Here is a 24142-nt window from a genome sequence, read left to right on the forward strand (position 1 = left end):
ACTGCACCGCACTGCACTGCTCTCAACTGCACTCACCTGCACTGCACTCACCTGCACTGCACTGCACTCACCTGCACTGCACTCACCTGCACTCACCTGCACTGCACTCACCTGCACTCACCTACACTGCACTCACCTGCACTGCACTCACCTGCACTGCACTGCACTCACCTGCACTGCACTGCACTCACCTGCACTGCACTCACCTGCACTGCACTCACCTGCACTCACCTACACTGCACTCACCAGCACTGCACTGCACTCACCTGCACTGCACTGCACTCAACTGCACCCACCTGCACTGCACTGCACTCAACTGCACCCACCTGCACTGCACTGCACTCAACTGCACCCACCTGCACTGCACTGCACTCACCTGCACTGCACTCACCTGCACTGCACTCACCTGCACTGCACTGCACTCACCTGCACTGCACTGCACTCACCTGCACTGCACTCCACTCACCTGCACTGCACTCCACTCCACTCACCTGCACTGCACTCACCTGCACTCACCTGCACTGCACTCACCTGCACTCACCTACACTGCACTCACCAGCACTGCACTGCACTCACCTGCACTGCACTGCACTCAACTGCACCCACCTGCACTGCACTGCACTCAACTGCACCCACCTGCACTGCACTGCACTGCACTCAACTGCACTCACCTGCACTGCACTCACCTGCACTGCACTCACCTGCACTGCACTGCACTCACCTGCACTGCACTGCACTGCACTCACCTGCACTGCACTCCACTCCACTCACCTGCACTGCACTCCACTCACCTGCACTGCACTCCACTCCACTCACCTGCACTCACCTGCACTGCACTGCACTCACCTGCACTGCACTCACCTGCACTCACCTGCACTGCACTGCACTCCACTCACCTGCACTCACCTGCACTGCACTCCACTCCACTCACCTGCACTCACCTGCACTGCACTGCACTCACCTGCACTGCACTCACCTGCACTCACCTGCACTGCACTGCACTCCACTCACCTGCACTCACCTGCACTGCACTGCACTCCACTCACCTGCACTCACCTGCACTGCACTGCACTGCACTCACCTGCACTGCACTCACTCCTCTGCGCACTCACTCCTCTGCGCACTCACTCCTCTGCGCACTCACTCCTCTGCGCACTCACTCCTCTGCGCACTCACTCCTCTGCGCACTCACTCCTCTGCGCACTCACTCCTCTGCACTCACTCCTCTGCACTCACTCCTCACTACTCACTACTCACTCCTCTGCACTCACTCCTCTGCGCACTCACTCCTCTGCGCACTCACTCCTCTGCGCACTCACTCCTCTGCGCACTCACTCCTCTGCGCACTCACTCCTCTGCGCACTCACTCCTCTGCGCACTCACTCCTCTGCGCACTCACTCCTCTGCGCACTCACTCCTCTGCGCACTCACTCCTCTGCGCACTCACTCCTCTGCGCACTCACTCCTCTGCGCACTCACTCCTCTGCGCACTCACTCCTCTGCGCACTCACTACTCTCTGCGCACTCACTACTCTCTGCGCACTCACTACTCTGCGCACTCACTACTCTGCGCACTCACTACTCTGCGCACTCACTACTCTGCGCACTCACTACTCTGCGCACTCACTACTCTGCGCACTCACTACTCTGCGCACTCACTACTCTGCGCACTCACTACTCTGCGCACTCACTACTCTGCGCACTCACTACTCTGCGCACTCACTACTCTGCGCACTCACTACTCTGCGCACTCACTACTCTGCACTCACTACTCTGCACTCACTACTCTGCACTCACTACTCTGCACTCACTACTCTGCACTCACTACTCTGCACACACTCACTCTGCACACTCACTCTGCACACTCACTCTGCACACTCACTCTGCACACTCACTCTGCACACTCACTCTGCACACTCACTCTGCACACTCACTCTGCACACTCACTCTGCACACTCACTACTCGGCACTCACTACTCGGCACTCACTACTCGGCACTCACTACTCGGCACTCACTACTCGGCACTCACTACTCGGCACTCACTACTCGGCACTCACTACTCGGCACTCACTACTCGGCACTCACTACTCGGCACTCACTACTCGGCACTCACTACTCGGCACTCACTACTCGGCACTCACTACTCGGCACTCACTACTCGGCACTCACTACTCGGCACTCACTACTCGGCACTCACTACTCGGCACTCACTACTCGGCACTCACTACTCGGCACTCACTACTCGGCACTCACTACTCGGCACTCACTACTCTGCACTCACTACTCTGCACTCACTACTCTGCACTCACTACTCTGCACTCACTACTCTGCACTCACTACTCTGCACTCACTACTCTGCACTCACTACTCTGCACTCACTACTCTGCACTCACTACTCTGCACTCACTACTCTGCACTCACTACTCTGCACTCACTACTCTGCACTCACTACTCTGCACTCACTACTCTGCACTCACTACTCTGCACTCACTACTCTGCACTCACTACTCTGCACTCACTACTCTGCACACTCACTCTGCACTGTGCACACCGCTGATATCATGGAATCTTCCACCACACTTTCTAAAACTCTATAGTCCGAAGCATAATAGGCACAGAACCAAAAGAAGGGTAGACATTGCTTAAAATAATCTTATTGTATTTATGAGAAGCAAAAGCGAGACTGTGAAATGTGCTGAATATCAGTTTGTTACGAATCAACAGAGTGGAGTTAGAGAACCAAGAAATAGTAATTTAGAATCCGGGTTAGAAGGAGTAGTAATCACAAGCTGAGGATCAACGGGCGCGAAACAGCGTGGTGGGCGCGCAGGAGACGCAGCGTGAGCGTGCACATCAGCTGAAGATCGCTGGAGAAGACACCGAGCCTGCCTGCTGCCGTGACTGACCCGCTGCAGAGGGAAAGAGCCCGGTGAGTGGGGGTAGAGGGGGGGCGGCAGAGAGGGAGGGTGTGTGTGTGTGTGTGCGTGCGTGTGTCTGTCTGTGTCTGTCTGGTGTGTGCCTGCCTGCCTGCCTTTGTGTGTGCGCGTCCACAGACCCTGGTCGGCTCGTGCACCGCTCTGTACTCCCTTGCGAGCTTACATGGCGACAATAGTTCTCGTTGCAGAGACCTAAAAATCTTAATCTTCCTGGGCCACTTACTTTCACTTTCCTCTCGTAGAGCAACGTGTGGAAAGTGACGGGTGGGAGAGAGGCCGAAGAGGCATGGCGCTAATGGGACGGGAAGTTAAATAAAACAATTAAAAACCACTGTCAGAGCAAAGTGTGCGTCCTGCCTCACAGCTGCCACCGTGCACGCAGCTGGAGAGGCAATACTCCATGGGAGTGAACGTTTGAAAAAAGGTGGGACATATACCCACCATTAGCCATTTGCAGGCTCCAATTTTTACAGGCCACACACAAAAGCCAATTCAAAAGCGTGGGAGGAGTCAGATCTCACAAGTACATACATCAGATTGCCACAGCGCAAGCGTGTAAACTCAACCAAATAAAACGAGGAAAAGTGTGCAAAAGAGACCAAAACGTATTCCCATAGTATTTTCTCAAGCACAACCCCTTCCCTTAGCAAAGATGATCAACACAGACAAAACAAAGGATAGGTTCTATCAGCTACACTGTCAATTCCTTATTTCAGTTTTGACTCCGTTTTTGCTGCTTCTTCTTCCACCTTCCCAGTTCCTTAAAAACAAAATTAAAAAGCCAAGATACTTTTAAATAGGCGGATATATTAAAGTGCTATAATCTTAAAATAATTTTTTTAAAGACTTACTTTTCTCTAACTTTGAAAATATAAAACCTGCTGCTAATACCCATCAAACTCCCTGCATAAGTATAACCAAATGGAATTGCTCTATTCTAAATACCATCATGTCAAACGTACCGTACATTTGACAATAGCATGTTTATTACACTTTGTGGTTTCATAAATGATATGTGTACCAAGTTATGCCAGGTATGTAGCATATAAATGTGGTCTTTCCAGGAGATCACAATGAAAGTATATATAGACTGCAGCCTCAGGTTACACCATAGCTTCCAAGGTTTCATATTGCTATGTGTGACCTTTTCGTAATTTCATGTAATTATGAGGGACATTTCAACGACTATGAATTACACTTTCTTGTGAGCAAAATCAAGCAAATGAAGATGAGGGAAACATAGAAATCTGAAATTGCACCCTTTTGACCAATGAGAAACTAAGAAGATCTTAGAATGGCAGCAATGCATCAGAAATGGAAGGGTACTAACATAGTAAAAAGCAGTAACTCACAGCTAAGTCAAGGATGCTACCATTCTAGTCACCTCTTCTAAGCAAACTGGGCAGTATGTCCCTTTCTGCTGACCTTCAAAAGGTAGTTTACAGCTGATGCGGGGAAAGGCACATAAAAACAAGCATCTGCAATGCAATAGGTCTCACAGTTGTGAGAGTTTGAGCTATTGGTATTGTAAGTGGCAATGCCTTTTAATTACGTGTTGGTTTTTAAAACATAAATGAAAGGCATTGTCATTTACAATGCCAATAGCTTAAACTCTTGCAAATGCGAGACCTATTGCATTGCAAATGCTTGTTATAATTGTAGCTAACTAGGACTTCAAAAATAGAATGATAGACTGGCTTAACTGGCCGGAATTTGACTTGTAAATGTTAGAACTGTTTACGAAACGTGAAGTTTTTGAGTGCATATTAAGGGAATTTCTTCCTAATAACATCTGCATTTGTAAATAGGTGTGTAATCACTTCAACAAAGTTGCATCCCAGATTGCCTCAAAGTAGGCCAAGTATCACCCATACTAAAGAAGCCCATGGCCGACCCCACGGACCTAAACAACTATCGCCCTATTTCCAATATCCCCACCTTGGCCATGCTCCGGGAAAAATGTGTGCATCTACAACTGAAAAAGGATATCGATCACTTCGACCTCCTTAACAAACACCAATCAGGCTTCCGGGCAGGTCATAGCACTGAATCAGCCATGACACACATAATTGACGATGCACTGCAAATACTCGATCAAAATGATTCCTGTTTACTCATACTTCTAGACCTCTCCTCAGCCTTCAATACGGTCAAACATGAGAACCTGTTAAACCTCCTGGAACACAGAATGGGTCTATCAGGGGCAGTACTAAGTTGGTTTACCTCATTTCTCCAAAATCAGACACAACAATTCAAAGTCAATAAATCCCTGTCCAAGCCAGTCCCAGTGACTTTGGGAGTCCCACAAGGGTCCTCACTATCCTCTACACTGTTAAATCTTTGCATGGAACCACTCACCGAAATTCTACAAGTCTCCAACGTGCAATATCACATGTACGCAGACGACACAACTATACCTTAAGATCCACACCCTAGAGGACATCAAATTGCTTAATACAAAGCTCAGAAATAACCAAGCCTGGCTAGCAGAAAATCATCTCAAACTGAATGCCCTAAAGACTGAATTCCTTCTAATAGCTCCACCTGCACAAATCCCCAAAATGCAAGATTGGATCAAACACATTACGGCACTCAACGTTCAACCCACCATTGTGGACTCAGCGAAGTGACTGGGAATAACATTGGACAGCAACCTTAACATGCAAAAACATATCAGCAGTGCTACAAGGGGAGCAAACTTCCAGATACACACACTGCGGAAACTGAAACCCTTCCTACCACACAATGACTTCAAGCAAGCAGTACAAGCTCTAATTATTCCTAGAGTAGAATATAGATGTGTCTCTCTGTGCGGCCTACCCAAAGCTTCAACAGCTCCATTACGAGCCTCAATCAATGCAGCAGCAAGACTCATAACTGGTTCTAAATGAAGCTCCCACATTTCCCCGGATCTACAATCCCTGAACTGGCTACCCTTGGAAGCCAGAATTCATCTGAAAATACCTTGCATGACGCACAAAGCCGTGCATCACAATGCCCCCAGCTACTTTGGCACAGAAGCTAACTATCTCGGGTGGGATCAGACACTCAAGAAATGCTGAAAAACTACTTCTGAAAGCACAAAAATTCAATAAGAAAAAAACATATAACCGATCCTTCTCTGGGATGGCACCTAGAATTTGGAATGCCTTACCCCAGAAACCAGACTCAACCCTTCCACTGCCTCATTTAAAAAGGAAGTACAAGCCATCCTCATGGCCAAATTCACATAAATACGGTCCATAGAAATCCTCAACCTGTACGGGATAATGACCCTTGTAAGCAATCTTTGCATTATACCGTCCCTCAGTCTCACACTACGAGACAGACTATATATTGCTTATTACTTTTTTTGTTTTTTACAATAGGCCCCTGTACATATGTTTTGATTCACTCTTCTATTGTTATGTATAAGTAACATTTATTAATTGTATAGCGCTCTGATATCCGCCAGGATCTTGTTCACGTTCTATAAAACTTTCAAAATAAATAAAATAAATAAATAAAATCATGGCAACTCATTATGAAATATGGCACTGCACAGTAACAGGGCAGTGGGTTGTGTAGTCACTACACAATAACTAGGAGTCAGCATTGCAGTCATGCAGCACAATAAAAGGCAGATTTGTTTCACAGTGCTAGGAGACAGTTGAAATGTAATCTCGGGCAGACCAGCCTCAGACTCCCAAGAGTTCTGTCTCTTTCAGAATACTCAGTATGGGAATTGAAGTTCAACAGGAAACAGACAAATTATATTTTTTACTTAGACTCCTATTGGCTTTTTACCAAGTCTTAGAACTCCTGAGATGTGCAAGCCTCCAAACTGTGCACTACATAGTGCCATATACCTTAAGTATGCATCAAATATTTAGGCATGCAGCACAGCAAACCCAGCTGGTGATTGCAGAATTCTGATTTTTGAACTGAAGAGCGCAAATTCTTTAAAGATGGTAACCTGTGCCACAAACATGAGCTAATGAATGGTAGTGATGAAGCTGGAAAAAAGTGTTGGACAAAGAAATGTGGAGGGCAAAACAAATATTATTCTTGCTTGTAAATTTGCAGGGTCCAATGCAAATATTCTGCACACTAAGTGCTGAACATAGGACAGACAGGAAGGCAGCAAAGTGGCCATATAAGAGGCAGGGCCTCTTCGCTCGTCTCTCGGCGCTTTTAAACTGTGTTTTATTGTTGTGTAAATACCCAAATTGTTTAGCATTTTGGGTTGCTGGCCAATGTTTCTCGAGAAAGTGGAGGAGAGGATCTGGTAGGACAAAGCATTGCCTGCTCTGTCTATGATCTCTGACAATGCCATGTGTAAAACATTAAACGTTCAATAGCACCAACAAACTGGCGACTCCATACAGATCTTCTGCCAAGGTCATACTCTTACATACTAGGTAGGAGTACTAAACTAACATTTTGCGCTGTCCCTTAAACCATCAACCCACTCAGTACCTGTGGTACAAGTAGCTAGCAGAAATACCACATTCACCAGCTCCAGAAGACAGATGATTTTAGATCACCACCACTGCATTGGAGAAGATAGCAATACAATGGCAGTACATGGAATATAATCTAAAAAAAAGTATTCAGAAACTGGCCACATAGTGTACTTACCTTTGGCACTGAACTATGAAGTTCACACTGGTCTGAATTATGTGAATCAGGAAGAATGCAAAAAAGCATATAATATAAAACACTGCCTGATTCACCAAAAAAAAGTAGTAAATCTGCACTAGAAGGAGTACCCCTAAATAAACAAAATGCAACAATTCACTATGTGCAATTCGCATAGCACTACCAGTAGTTAGCCTTGAAAGATCTGCGAGATGCAGGTTTCCAGGTGGACGACGGAAGTGTAATGTGACATTTTTACCCTCCCTACCAGTGTAGAAATGTACAGAGTGCAATGTCGCACCGAGGAAATTCTGCCACATTCTGACATTTGGTTCCATATGAAGTAAATTTTTTTTTTGCAAAAAGCAGAGCATTTTTCCTTCTAGAGAAATCCCTTGCTTTACACCACCACAAAACTTTGGGGGAGTTTGCCCCGCTTCCCACCCTGGAAGGGGTTAACTGCAGGCCATTGCTTCTGACCATTTTCATGGTGGGAAGCAGTCTGTCAAGAGTTTGCGAATGCCGACAACCTCATGTTTGTGGGCACTCACATTCTCAAAGCATACACCATCTTTGTCTTACTACCCAGACCTATTGAAAGAGTTTACTACCTCATAATTGCATGCATGTGTCGTACAATTGGCAGCAGTAAATGCATTTATACCTGTAAAGTAGTGTTTTGCGAATACCTGAGAAAGCGAAATCCAGCCATTTCTGTATATTTAACGGCAATAAATGGCTTTCTAAGAAGAGTAATATGCGTGAAGAGAGAAGTTAACATTCTACACTAATACTTAAGATTCAGTTATATTCGATTACCATGGTAGGAAAACAAATGCAGGCATTCAACATTGTTGAGAAGTCACACTTTAAAAATACAGTATAAAATAAACTTTAGCCATCCCTGGTGACCACACAAGGATGGTACACTGAGAGATCATATGAAGTTGGGATCTATAAATCTCTCTTCCAGTCCAATCATACATCCTTAATCAGCCCCCACGCACCACATACCTGTTGTCTGTCAGCAGCTCTTCTGTCACCTTCTTTCCTGTGAACTTGTGTCTGTTCCCCATCTTAAAATTTAGAGTCTTCCGCAGGCGCCTCAGCCTGCGAGAGCAATAGCCCCTAGAACAGAACACCAGTCTTAATATTTTCATCCAATGGTTTAGAAAATGGTCAAAGATGCTATTAAGATGGATGACATCGCAGAAGACTGAAGCCATTCATGTCACATACCCACCTATATCTCTGGAAATCGCCATGTCGTAAGCCGTGCTGCTGCTGGGATTCTTTAATAATCTGCAGAACTGAAGTCTGCGTTAAGGAAAACACTTATGCTTGTATGGAAAGAACAACACACATGATGCTAAACACATTAGTGATTCAGATACATTCCTCAGTAACCGGACATATAAGCTAGCTAAATAGACTGCAGTTTTACTGATATATTGCTAGCTACATTCAGGAAAGACAGTCATAATAAATGGAGTGAGCTTTGCATAGAACAGAGAAACGGTCACAGAGAAGCGATCTTGATTAACCCATAACTAAAGAAAGTAAAAGATCCATTGCCCTTGTGCAGCAGCCTTGATAATCCCTACCTAGTTTCCAACTATACTAAAACTGTCCCAAATTTTCTTGAATTTTTTTTCTAAAGGTCTTTACATTTAACATGTATTTTTTTTTTTGGGGTAGAAAAAAAGAGGGATCTCAGCAGACAGTGGACTTGGTCTTAACGAGCTGATAACTGCATATGGAAGGCAGTGGGTTGCCATGCTTGGGGACTATTGGCTCATTAAGGAACCCAATCTAGCCTTGCTGCTGACACTCCAAGCTTGCAGAAGTCACTACCTGCTATTTCAGTTGTATCAGCGCCAAAGTCACATCCGTCTGCACCTGGCCAGACAAGATCCTGGTTTTCTAATATGTTCTGCTAAAAAAAAAAAAAAAAAAAAAAAGATATCTGGCTTGACAATTCAATTTAGTCATTTCTTCTGGCCAATAGGTGGCTAGTAGAGATGCAGGAATTCTTGCAAACATAACTAACAGTAGAAACCTATACATAAAAATCCCTGGGGCCCTCACTTCTGGCCCAACCTCCCTCCCCCTCCAGCTTGGCCAAGAGCCTTGGGGTAACAATGAACCAGGACCTCACCATGAAGTCCCAGATCTCACCTGTTTCTTCCATCTGAAGAAAATAAAAAAGATCTGAAGATTACTCACCCAGAAAGCTCTGATTCAGGTGACTCTTGCCATGGTTATGTCCCATATTGACTATGCCAATTCGCTGTACTTTGGCATCCCCTTATATCGATCAAAACGTCTGAAGCTGGTACAGAACCAAGCTGCTCGCTTGATTTTCCATCAACCCAGGAACCACCATGTCACTCCGCTCCTGAGGAAGCTACATTGGCTCCAGATTACTTAACGTTGTGCCTTCAAGGTTTGCGGTCTCATTTTTAAATCTCTAAATGGAAGAAGTCCTACATTTTTGAACAGCTTGATTAAAAGGCACGCACCTACATGAAATCTGTGCTTGGCCCACAAGCAATCCCCGTCCACTCCCTCATTTAAATTGAAGCGTGTAGGCGGTGCGAGGTTTGCTATCCTAGCCCCTAAACTCTGGAACTCCCTTCCTTCTGAAATTCGTTTTTGCACAGATCTCCTAGGTTTTAGGAGACTCGTTAAAACATGGCTGTTTTGACAGGCTTATGAGTAATTCCTTACTGTACAGGTATCTATCAGAGTAGCGCCATGAAACCATCCCGGTGTATGTGCGCTATACAAATATTTTTAACAGAACATACACTAACTACCAGATCTACAGCTACACCGGTGTCTGGTGTATCCAATTCTGCCACACCAACTTAAAGCAACTTATCTAAATACTCACTCAATCATTAAACAGAAGACCTAATTTTATGAGTTTAAAGTTCCATGTGCTGTTTTTAACTGAATCCAGGTTAACAGATACATCTGTTCAAGATAGTCTTAAGACAAATCCTGACAGATTTCCCTCGTATTTTAAAGAAGTAACCAGAATATCCATGCATGAGTTGTCTTTATTAAAAACCATTGGCAATGCCAAAAGGACTGGATTTAAAGGAATGCTGTATGATAATGTGCAGCATTACAACTAATTAGCATTGGAATGGATATGTATTTGTGTGGAAGTAAAGAACCATAGATTAATATTGGTGTAGGTTAAAGGGCCGGGTGGCAGTTGCATAGTCAAAACAGACCTAAAAATCTATGTTAGTTAGACCGCCACCGCCCATCTGTGCTGCTGCCAAAGAAAAACAACAAATGATCTAGTTACCTAAGACGTTGTAGTAGCAATGCAATGTCATGTGGGTCCCTGACAGTCATAGCTCAAGCAGCTGGATAAATAAACAAAGTGATCACAGCAGTGTGGAGGACACACATTTTGCTTTGGTTGGGCAGGAGTTGGGCACTTCCACAAAATTTACTCCTGGCTCTCAACATGAGGGTGGAGCCAAAGCCCCTCTCCTGGTGATTCTCACATAATTGTCCGACGACAGCCGTTCCGTCATGACAGACGATGAAAAAGGAGTTTGGTCCAGCCATTCGAATGCTGTTTTCCATTAAAAATACAGAAAAGCTTGTAGTTGAATTAAAATTTGGCAACTCTTCTTAGACATTTCTGTCACGTGCAGACAACCTTTATACATGGTCTAATTTCTAATGTAGTTCAATGAAGTATTACATTTGCTTCTCATTAATAGTTCCAGCTTGATAGTATTTTGGGATTTCACCTATTGGGAGGTGAATGCTCAAGCAAGGATCAAAGATAAGGAGTTTTCTGAATTAATCGCCAAATCGCTCTCAAAACATTCTCCAAACTATTTATTTCAAGGGACAAATTCTAAGTCAGGTTTGGACCTATAACGTGTCTCTAAATACTATGCTGGCCCTTCCATGTGTACGGTCTGAATAACACGTTATTTTATTTTTTTCAAATTTGTTTTTACTAATTTTACAGAAAAGTGAGCCAGACATCGTAAAGCAGTATTAAGGCCATATAAACACATGGCATGCTATGACATGGCAACAACCAGTATGGGATAATATACTTTAACAATGTCAGATACCCATAATTGTCTTCAAGAGGTACCATACAATGAGCCGGTGTGATAAATGCATTAACAGTATAGCGAAACACATCATTCTCAGTATTTCCGTGTATACCAAAGTTGTGGCGAAAAAGACGGCTAATTGTCAAATCTATCTGGATGTAATATAGATAAAAACATCTTAAAAAAAACAAAAAAATTGACCCCCTGTAACATTCCCAACACATCCTAATAGGACAAAATATCTATTGCATCGTATTCTTCCAGCATTGCATGCCAGCTCAGTGCAATCTGTGTTTTCCTTGGACCTCTATATTCCTCCCTTTTGAATTCAGTCCCCTCCGCCCTGCCCCATTTCAACATTTTGGTATGCCATTCTTGTAAGGACGGGGCTCTAATGGCCTTCCATCATGTGATTATGGCTCTTTTGGCTAGGAGGAGCGCAAGATTAGCAAAACGAGAGGCAGGGTTGCCCTTTTTTCACAGGGTCCTAGGCCCCGTGTGTAATATTCCAAAGTGTCATTCCGGCGCACCGGGGCCACCACCGTCAGTATTTTGCACACCATCGCCCAGTAGTGACCTAGTCTAGGGCAAGCCCATACCATGAGTACCAATCCCGCATTGGGCGCGTGACAGCGCGGGCAGTCATCGTTCGTCCCTGTAAACCTAACACTGAACCTGCGTGGGGTCAAGTACGCTATGTGTAACAGTATCAATTGAATAAATTAAAATTTGGGATTATGGGAGACCTTCTTGGGGAACCCCAATATAGTGTCTCACTTTTTGACCGTAAACGTACGGCCCACGTCCCCTTCCCATTTGTCAGGCAGCGGCTGTAATGAGATTGCCCTCTCGACTCGAATACCGTGAGTTAGCCATTTTGCCAGTCGGGCCCCATTACCCATCAGGTACTGCATAGTAAGCAGTGTATTCGTAGGTGGTTCAACGTCTTCAGGTGACCATGTGGTGCATATATACCTGACGATACGTGCGTGTAATAGGAAAGGTGTATCTGGGGCACCATGAACACGTACAAACGTTTCATGGGTCATTAGTACCCCCTCCGTAAAGAAGTCTCCTAGTGTAGTGATGCCCGCTTACGTCCATGTCTTCAGGGCCCTGTTAGAAGTAATTCCCGAACGTGTGGGAATACCCAGCAGAGGAATGGTGGGGGCATACGGCGCTTTCCGACCAGTATATTTCACCGCACTCCGCCAATAAGTAATAGTAAATTTCAATAAGTTGACTGGGGAGCTTGTGGTAGTAATAGCCTGTGGATGATCCCCTTGTCCCTATCTCGTGATGACATATCCAGCTCATGCAGATTGCGACCAGCAAGCCTGTATGCCAGCCATTGCAACTGGCTGGCATAACAATACGCACGCAGGTCCGGTACTCCCATCCTGCCGTGTTTCGTGTGAAGTTGCAACTTCGCCAGGCTAATATGTCTACGCCCTGTGCCCCTATTAAATCTTTCACCAGAGAGTTCCACACTTCAAAGGTTCTCGTGGGGACAAGTAGCGGCAGGTTGGTAAAGAAGTAAAGGAGCCGCTGCAATAATACCATTTTTGTGATGGACACTCTGCCTGCCACCGACAGGGGCAGTGAGACCCAGAACTGAATTTGGGATTTGAGAGCGATAATCGCACTCCCAATGTTGCCATCTAGAAGGTCCGAGTTGTTGCGATAAATTTGTATCCCAAGATATTTAAAGGTGTCAGAGGCTATGTGGAATGCCCAGCGACCGAACTGAAAAAATTTGCTCCTCTCATTGCCGTCAAAGAAATACGCGTATGACTTAGCGGCATTGATTGCCAGACCAGAGAGACCCTGGAACGACTCAAATATGGAGGGCATGGGATGAGGTTCAGCACCCATAGCCTTGATGTAAAGAATGAGATCATCTGCATACGCCGAGACAGTGTGGAATGTACGACGACGCGTTATACCACGACAGCCTGCGAAAGCGCGGAGTCTGTGTAGGAGTGGTTCCAACGCCAGGATGAACAACAACGGTGACAGGGGGCAGCCTTGTCTTGTCCCCCGGGCCACTATATATTGTCCTGAAACGTGCCGCCCCGTGCGTGTTCGCGCAGTGGAGTTTGCATACAGTAAGCGCACCCATGCAATGTATTCCTCAGGAATGCCAAAGCGTGCGAGGGCATAGAACATACAGTCCCACCGAAGGGAGTCAAACGCCTATCTCAGGTCAAGGGATATGCAGCCTTCTGTAGTTCCCGTACCGTGTGTGCCTAACATAACTTGGTGTAGCCGTCTAATGTTGAGTGCTGTGTTCCTACCAGGTACAAACCCACACTGATCGGGAAGTATCAGTGCAGGAATAAACTGATTAAGGCGAGTGGCCAATATCTTACTCAGGATTTTATAGTCCGTGTTGAGGTGTGATAATGGTCTATAACTTGAAATAAGCAAAGCATCCCTCCCGGGGTTTAATAGCGAAACCACTAACGCCTGCAATGTAGTAGCAGGGAGCCCGCCTTACTCCAGCGATTCGTGATAAAGACATTGGCAATGAGGAGTTAGCAAGTCGGCATATACTGCGTAAAATTCGGCCGGGAGGCCATCATTCCCTGGGGTCTTATTACGTGGTAATGCCTTAATCGCCTACCTTATTTCTGCCCCTTTTATTGGTTGTATTAGGTCATCACGCTGGTGCTGTGTAAGTTGGGGGACACATAAACCATCAAAGAACGATGCAAAGTCAGTGTCAGCAATACCGGCCAATGGGCCGTAGAGAAGTTCATAATAGTCTTTAAACGCGTTATTAATGTCTTATTGCGTGTTTACCACCACACCCATGTTGTTCCGGATTTCCAACACAGGTGTGGGCAAGGGGGCGTTCCGGACCAGTCGTGCCAGCGTGGCCTCAACCTGTCAGCTAGTGTGTGTTGTTTTTGCGTGTATAACCTGTAATCCACAACATGTAACTCTTCAAGTAGCTCCACGTATTGGATGTTAGTCTCTCGCAGTGGTGTCAATTGGTTGTTCGTCCCTGCAGCCTCCCCCTCCAGCGCGGCCAACCTGCCCTCCGTCTCTGTAAGTCGCTCTACAAGGGCGAGTCACACTCCTGTCTTAGTGCTAACTGCCACTCCCCTGATGACCGCGTTGAAAGCGTCCCATTCTACTTGACGGGAGCTAGCAGACCCCATATTCACCGAGAAATATTTACTATCGCTTCGGAGAGAGCAGCGCGGAAGACCTGATCCTCCAGCATCTCAGGTTGTAGTTTCCAAGTTGGTATCGGTGTTGGAATCCTGCCCCACTGCATAGTTAATTCCATAGGGTTATGATCCGACAGAGTTTTTCCCATATAGAGCACTGAGGTAATGGACCCCTGTAAGGTGCCGGAACATAGAAATCTATCTATCCGAGTGTGTAGACCATGTGGTGGCGAATAAAAGGAGTATTCCCTATGCGCTGTGTGCCTTGCTCGTCATGTAGGTCCCAGCATTCTGTACAGCCCCTAAGCGCCTCCGCTTGTTTTTTGCTTTCAGTGGCATGTAGCAGGGGATGAGACCTGTCTAATTCATTATCTAACATTGCGTTGAAATCGCCCCCAATCACCCAGGGATATGCAGCCCAATCCGTCAAGGCTGCGGCCAGTGTAGCTAGAAATGTATCCGATCAACGTTCGGTGCATATATACAGCACATGACACCGTGTCCCATCCAATAAGCCATGTAGTGGCACATATCTACCGTTGATGTGAATATCACCGTATTGCATTTAAATTGTCTTACCCAAAAGCAAGACTCCAGCCAAAAATAAATTTGGGAGTCATGCCATAAATGGGACCAAGCATAATTGTTGGCCATGGCCAAATCCCTTGAGGAATTCATTCACCCTCGTCAAAACTCAGACGAAGATGTCTTTAACTGGAAAAAAAGCAGCAGATATATAGGCCCCTTTAACTTCAAGATGGATTACCACACCGCCCAATCTTGCTCCTAGTTCAAACAGGAACTTAAGTCAACTAAAACTAAGCACTGCCATCTAGCGGCAATATATTAAAAAAATTATGAGCATCAATAAAGAAGAATTCAGAAAAGATTCAACGTTTTACAACAAACATTTTCAATAGGTGCAAGCCTACTATTCCACAAAAATAAAGTTCCCCTAATGCATTTTATGGATACAATCTCCCTAATCAAACCAATAATTGATAAAGAAAACTTCCCTCCTACCGTTGTAGGTATGGAGGCTAATCCCATGATGCTCTGGCATCCCATGATTAATCTGGCAAAAATATATGTGTTGGTGTGCTTTTACAGACAAGCTGCAAGGGGTGGGAGTGGAGGGGGGCAAAAAAAAAGAGCACAGAGAAGGTATTTGGTGGAGTGGACCATCACACGAGGGAGATAGCAAGAAAACACACGCATTCTTACACAGTGTTGAAAGAAGAAGAAAGAAAGTAGTCCCCTAAACTGATAAGTGCAAGGATACAAGTCAGCCAAACAAATGGATGGTTACGCTATTGGGGAGATGCTAACGAGGAGAGGAAGGCAAGCCACCAAATACAAAACACGCAAATGAGAGTGACAATAAGGTCAACAAATAGCAAGCACAGGTTTTTGGTATGGTCCACTAGAGCTTTCGCCTAGAGACAGCTAAAAGCGGTCTGTAGGTGAGACCTAAATAGCACTTTCCCTCATGTGGACCTGTGCACTACAAACTGAAAAAACAGCTGTGAAATAAACCAACACATGGACAAGAAGTGGAGATGAAGACTGAGAAAGAGTAAAACACAGTGATGTAAATACTAAAGTCATATGGAGCAACACTATAGGTACCGTACAGCACAGGCTCAGCGGGGAATCCAGGAGCGCCAAACAAGGGTGAGAGGCAAATGAGCAATACATTTGTACACAGGAGGTAAACAACAGGTGAAATCTTGTGTGTTGGAGGTACTGTTTCTTAAACATGCATGTCTTCAGCATCTTCCTGAAATTTAAGTTTCCACGTCTGGCAATATGCTGGCACCTGATGCGATGCAGTCTGTCCAATTGACCAGTTTCTTAGTCAGGAATGTTGGGAGATTATTCCTCATGGACTTTATAGGTAAAGCAGCTGGTCTTGAAAGTGATACCAACTTAAAGGGAATGGTGTGGAGTGATCTGCTTGAGGTGGTTACTTTCCTGGCAAGTTATATTGGGTGATTATTTTGGATAGCACTGAGGGGGCACAGTTAATTTTGATGATAACACAAGCATGGAGAAGAAAGCCACTGTAGTTCTTTCATTGTTGGGGTGATATTGTCAAATTTCTTTAGACACTTAATGAGACACGCTACTGTGTAGATGTTGCCTTTCAGGGGGGCTAAAGTGATACCTAGTATTTCCTTACATAGCAGGGACATAACCGAGGCTTGAATTGTTTTTCAGGCCATGGATCTGAGGAAAGGTTTACATTTCTTAGGAGGGAAATTTGATATCATGTTGTCTTAGTCTTCCTGATGATGTCCTGTTTGAATTGGAGTTCAATGTCAATGCAGAAATCCCTAGGGTTTTGCACTGTGTCATCTGAGAGATGAAATCTGATGGGTTTGTGTTAAAGAGCCAAGCCGGACTCTGTGACTGTTTGGTGCTGCTGGTGCCCTGGAAGAACTCTGTATTTGTCAAGATGAACTTCAGGTTTGGCACCAGGTCTGAATTAGTTTGATGCAGGATTCAAGAGGCTGCATGTTGTAGGTCGAGGTGATTTTAAGGTACAGTTGAGAGTTGTCAGCATATTGGAAAATCTTGATAATGTTAGTATGGAATCAAAGGGGTCCATAAAGAGTTTAAAGATGACAGGAGAGATCCTATAACCTCCAGGAACTCTGCAATAGACAGGGAGTACCGGAGGTGGTGCAGTATTCAATCTGTACGCATTGTTGGTGGTATAACCTGTGTAGCAATTTCATACACACTGAATGCCAGCACCAAATTCCCCTGGTAATCTGCGTGTTCGCGATGCTGCTGATGTATTAAACTTCTCGTTCTTTTTTCAATGTATATTCTAACATACTGTAAGCTGCCCGACCCAAGTAGAGTGTGGTTGCATTGTTGAAAGCTTGCATAAGACAAGTAAGTGAACATTTTACAGTACACTGACAGTACATGAAACCTTCAAATGCATAAACCACAAATTAAGTCATAATTATCAAAGCAAACCTATCGTAACAGCACAGCCTCTCTCTTCACACACCATCTCTTTTATTTAATACGTAGACATTCTTCTCACAGGACACAGCAACATTAAACAAAACAAAAAACAAACATCCCAGCACCTTCTTGTACACAACATGTGAGAAGTGTCACTCACAAATCTAAGGAAATACCTTGGTTAGCTCACTTCACACCATCATAAGCACACCACCCCACCAAACCAGCAGACACCACAGTAGCAAAGTGCACACTCCGTGCATGATATTTGCATACTGACTTACTGATAACAAAACGCATTTCCACATAGCACAATAGTCTCATTTTACATCAACAAAAAATAAAAAGTTTACTTTTGCAAAGGATCTCCAAAGGCCAAACCGTCTGTGCCTGGACCACGCCCAACACCAGGAATCCTGGTTCTTCTCCTACCCACCTCTACCCTGCCATGCTCCTTCGTGCCATCAACCCCGGACCCTGCTCATCGCACTCCTGCCTCACTGCACTAGACAACTCAGAAGGAGAATTCACATACCCCTCCTGTAAGTTCCCATGCACTCTCCTACACCCACCACTTTCACACCAACAGCACCCCACTCGCTCACACTCACAAAACCAGCCACCTGCTCATGCTCACAGGGACCAAACACAATACACACAACACGCCACAAATGTGCATGCTCCTCAATACCCGCTTACTCACTAAACACCCCACTGAGTTACGGGACCTACTGCAGGACCACACTCAAGAACTGCTCTTCTTGCTGAAACATGACTAAACCAACCTTAACAGCAGAGGTCACTACAGCCACCCTCGTCGGCTAAAAAATTGCCAATCAAGATCATCAGCACAAACCCAGAGTAGAAATCGCCATCATGTTCAAAGATACCATCAGCTTCACCACCTACACGAACACTCCCACCAGATAAATGGAACACCTCATGGTCAAGATAAGCATCACAGTCAACTTCTCACTGTATGTGGCCCACATACAAAGACCAAAAACCAGCACCTCCATCCTTCTCGAACACCTTAACTTTCACCTACAACACCGCACTAACCTAAACTCTGCGGCCCTTCTAGAAAACACTGCAAAATTTGATCTGATTCAGCATATTACCGAAACCACCCACACCAACAGACACCAACTGGACCCGATTTTCTCCTCAAACAGCAACACCACTGTTGATAAACCAGAAACTATACCCTGGCAGACCATACCCTAGTCCGTTTCAGTATACCCATTTTGCAACACCCCAGCATAAGAAACAAGTTCACTGCCTGAATGACTGAAGTCGCTAACTGAATAAAAGCCAACTGTCTCAAGCTCAACACTGCCAAGAGAGAAGTAGTGATCTTCTACAAGAACACCTCATCATAGGACTCCAACTGGTGGCCAGTGAATTCAGACCCGTACCCACACCCAGTACCCATGCCAGGTACTTCAGAATAATCACCAACAGCAAACTGGACATAATCACACAAGTCAACACCGTCACTGCATCCTGCTTCCACACCACAATGACACTGAGGAAGAGCATCAAATGGCTTCCAAGCAATATTAGAACCAGCATTGGCATAGCCAATATGTCTTAAATACACAAAGAAGAAACTCTACCTATATCAATTTAAAGTATGTAAATGCCATATTTTTATTGACCACTCATGCAGGACCATTGAACATAATTATTAACGCCATTCAAAAAAGTGTAATCATTGTTTAATTTATTTTTTACTTTTCAATACAAAAAAATATTGATACATTGATGAATACATATAAATCCTCACTGCGAAAATGTATATAGGAAAACTCAGATCCCATTGCACAACTTCCACTCAACAGCAATCACCTTCATACTCAATCAACCTCAACAGAACCACAAATACAAACATAACATAAATACAAGGAAAGCATAATATGCACCAAGTCCCCTCACAGTATAAACACACGCACAATGAAGATTTTTTTCTCAACTAGAAAATACAATAAACCGCAGGTTTTACAATTAATGTAGCATCATTACAAAAGAGCCTTCAGAATAAATATAGACAGACAGAAATGTTTGGAAAGCAATGGTAGATTTTTCAACATAAATAACCAGTTTTCAAAACAAGTAAACCAGGTATGTTCATGGAGGGAACTAATTCAGAGCACCGATGCGCATTTCAGTGAAACACCCTTTCTTTTGGGTATCACCTTCTTCAGGGCGCATACTATGTATTCAACAGAATAGGCAATGGGACCTATCCTGCCTTAATGGAAGGATGCTGATAAAAATACAACTCTCCTAGGAGCAGAAAACAGGGGTCGCTACTCGTTTTTCAAAGGATGTTGCCTGAAAATATGCAAAAGGCTCTAGAAATTGCAGCTCGTCAGATTGTGGAGGAACACGCTGGAAGGAGAGATCAATTCGTGATGACAGTTACTTAAAGTCGAGCTACGATATGCGGTGGTTAGTCTTCAGAATTGTAATTTTAAAAAGCAAACTCCGTCAAGGTTCTCCTTTCAGTCGCATGGTGAAGGAGGATAATTGCAGATTCGGGCCAAGGGCGTTTTTGTGTCTAATACTCTTGAAGGCGGCTTCGCAACATTGTGTCTAGCTCCATGTTTATGTTAGAAGCGTGGCTGTAAAAGATTCCCTGGATATGGGGAAATAAGCTGCATGCGGCTGCAATACGGTATAGCGTCCCGCTGGCAGAGAAACGGCCAATAGGCCTTGCCTTTGGGACCTTATAAAGTGTTTAGCCAGAGCTACTGTCTTTAAAGTATGTTGTAGGGCATTGTGACTGCTGTGCAGCATGTTGAAAAATTATAATAAAAAGTTTTATAAGCATTTTTGTTACCTTATATATAACCAAGAAGACATTATGTACAACTGAACGATCCAATTTAAAAAAAAAAAAAAAAAAAAAAAACACATAAAAATGTCTTCTAGTTTTTTTGCGGACAACTTCTTCCTGCCTGTTCTAATGCTTGTTTGCTTTAGCTTTTTTTTGTTATGTGGAGGGTCATAAACGGGAGAGTGGAGGTTGGTAAATAGTGTCTGAATTACAACACAAGCAGTGGGTGGACACTAGGGTGGTGCCGAGTGATGCGAAATCATGCTGAGGTGGTGGTGTTGTACTGGTGCACAGGGGGTGCTAAGCAAACGCTCAGATGGTGCTGAATGATGCTGAGTTGGTGCTATGCTGAGGTGATGCACTGATGCTGCGTTGGTGCTGTATTGCTGCTAAGGTGAAGGTAAGCTGACGGAGACGAGGTGGTGCCGGGCTGACGGAGCTGAGGTGGTGCCGGGCTGCCCTGATGCGAAAGTGGCGCTGCCCTGATGCGAAAGTGGCGCTGCCCTGATGCGAAAGTGGAGCTGCCCTGATGCGAAAGTGGAGCTGTGCTGATGCTGAGTTGGTGCTGTGCTGATGTTGAGTTGGTGCTGTGCTGATGTTGAGGTGGTGCTGCGCTGGTGGAAGTGCACTGATGAGGTGGTGCTGTGCTGATGCTTAGTGATGCTGTGTGGTGAGATACTTAGGTGATCATTCTGCGCTGGTGCTAAGCTGGTGGTGGTACACTGATGAGGAGGTGATGCTGTGCTGGTGCAGCACTGATGCCAAAGTGGTGATGCATTGATGAGGAGGGGGTGCTATGCTGAGACGGTGCTGTTCTAATGCTGAGGTGGTACTGTGATAAGGCGTTGCTGTACTGATGCTCAAGTGTTGCTGCTCAGGTGGTGCTGCATTGGTGCTAAGGTGTGTGTGCTTTGCGGAGGTGGTGCTCAGGTGGTGATGAGTGATATTGAGATGATGTTGAGATGATGCTGAGGTGGTGCTGAGGTGGTGCTGCACTGGGTCTGAGGTGGTGCTGCACTAATGCTGAAGTGGTTCTGCGTTGGTGCCGAGGTGGTGCTGCACTAATGCTGAGGTACTACTGTGCTGATGCTGTGGTGGGGCTGCGTTGGTGCCGAGTTGGTGATCGGCTCTTGGTAGTACACTGACGCAGACATGGTGCTGTGCTGAGGTGGTGTTGAGTGATGCTGAGGAGACGCTCTGCTTGTGGTGCTGTGTGAAGTGGTGTTACGCTGATGTGTAACCTGTAACACACTGATCCTCATGTAAAGCGCTCTGATACCTCCGATTTTTAGCCAGTACTATATAAAATTCTTCAAATGAATAAATGCTGAGGTAGAGCAGAAATGGTGCTGAGTTTCTGCTGAGGCGGTGCTGCGCTGGTGCTGCACTGATGAGGTGGTGCTGTGCTAATGCTGAAATGGTGCTGATACGGATGTGGTGCTCAGGTGGTGCTGAAGTGATGTTGAGGTGGTGCTGAAGTGGTGCTCAGATGGCGTTGAGTGATGCTGTGTAGTGATGCTGCGCAGATGCGGAGGTGGTGCTGTGCTGATGACAAGGTGGGGCAGCACTGGTGGTGCACTAATAAGGAGGTGGCGCTGTGATGATCTGATACTGAGATGGTGCTGTGCTGATGTTGAGCTGCGCTGGTGCTGAGGTGGTAGGGCACTGGCGGTGGTGCACTGATGAGGAGGTGGTGCGGTTCTGATGCCGAGATGGTACTGAGTGATACTTAAGGGGGCTCAGTTGCTGCAGAGATGAGGCTGCGTTTGAGCACTAATGAAGAGGTGGTACTGTGCTGATCTGATGCAGAGGTGGTGCTGTGCTGATCTGATGCAGAGATGGTGCTGAACTGATGTTGAGCGGTGGTTGGGCTCTGGTGGCTGTGCACTGATGAGGAGCTGGTGATGTGCTGGTGTTGAGCGCTGTGCTGGTGTTGAGTGATGCGCTGATGCGGAGCTGGTGCTGAGCTGGTGCTGAGCTGGTGCTGAGCTGGTGCTGAGCTGGTGCTGAGCTGGTGCTGAGCTGGTGCTGAGCTGGTTCTGCGCTGGGGCTGCGCTGGGGCTGAGTTGGTGCTGCGCTGGGGCTGAGCTGGTGCTGCGCTGGGGCTGAGCTGGTGCTGCGCTGGGGCTGAGCTGGTGCTGCGCTGGGGCTGAGCTGGTGCTGCGCTGGGGCTGAGCTGGTGCTGCGCTGGGGCTGAGCTGGTGCTGCGATGGGGCTGAGGAGCTGCTGCTGAATGGTGGCGAGTAATTACAACAAGCATTTGCAATGCAATAGGTCTCGCATTAGGCAAAGTTTGAGCTTTTAGTATTGTAAATGGCATTGGCTATTTTTTTTTGCAGTAGTTACGTTTTATTTTTATAAAAAGGGACATATAAAATATGTTGCATATTGACATATAATGATGCAGCCCACCTATGACTTATGCAGCAGCAAAATGGAGCAGCATTGAGATCAGAGTGCAGCTCTGGAGGCCACATGTCCACCCACATAAGAAATGTTAGAGGTTGTCCACTGACAAGTTTCCGAAATGGCGCCACCTCCTCTTCGTAACTGAATAATAAACAGATACAGAAAATACACACCACAAGCACTGCAATTTGGCAGCTGCGGCGTCTTCTGCATGATTATAGCCCCTCCCCTCCACATAATTCATCACTTGCCAAATAATGTATCACTTGCCACATAATTCATCGCTTGCCACATAATTTATCACTTGCCACATAATTCATGACACATAATTTATCACTTGCCACATAATTTATCACTTGCCACATAATTCATCGCTTGCCACATAATGTATCACTTGCCACATAATTCATCGCTTGCCACATAATGTATCACTTGCCACATAATGTATCACTTGCCACATAATTCATGACACATAATTTATCACTTGCCACATAATTTATCACTAGCAAAATAATTTATCACTTGCCACATAATTCATCGCTTGCCACATAATGTATCACTTGCCACATAATTCATCGCTTGCTACATAATGTATCACTTGCCACATAATTCATGACACATAATTTATCACTTGCCACATAATTTATCACTTGCTCTACAATTTGCAGATTTTAGCAAAAGCAAACATTCCTTTGTATCTGGAAAGGATCAGAAGTTACATCCTTACGGTTCCCCTACTTTCACTTATTGTAATGCGGTATTTAAAGCACATGCATGCATGTTCCCGTCCATGCATGCATGTTCCCGTCCATATAAATCCCATTAACGGTTTCACCCATCTTATAATATTCCGACTGCGCGCGTGTGTGTGTGTGTGTGTGTGTGTGTGTGTGTGTGTGTGTGTGTCTGTCTGTGTCTGTCTGTGTGCATGCATGCATGCGCGGTAGGCTGGGAGTATGGGAGGGCGGCGCAGGACGGAACGTGCGCGTTCGCGCACACCAATCCAGCCTGGACTGCGCTCGTGCACCTTCTCGTCCGTCCTTCCCTCGAGACAGCTAACTATACGTCTCCAA

General features: G+C 45.5%; 1 protein-coding gene across 1 annotated transcript in view; it reads right to left on the minus strand.

The window, feature by feature from the left end:
* SRP68 (signal recognition particle 68) overlaps positions 1-24142 on the minus strand; it is a 344507-nt gene that overhangs the window by 301056 nt on the left and 19309 nt on the right. Inside the window, exons 2-3 of the mRNA XM_078654565.1 lie at positions 8801-8867; positions 8572-8685 (exon numbers count right to left, since the gene is read on the minus strand). Coding sequence (XP_078510691.1) covers positions 8572-8685; positions 8801-8867 — 181 coding nt within the window. The remainder of the gene's footprint in view (positions 1-8571; positions 8686-8800; positions 8868-24142) is intronic.

This window comes from Lissotriton helveticus, chromosome 7 (genome assembly GCF_964261635.1).
Source record: "Lissotriton helveticus chromosome 7, aLisHel1.1, whole genome shotgun sequence".
Taxonomy (NCBI): domain Eukaryota; kingdom Metazoa; phylum Chordata; class Amphibia; order Caudata; family Salamandridae; genus Lissotriton; species Lissotriton helveticus.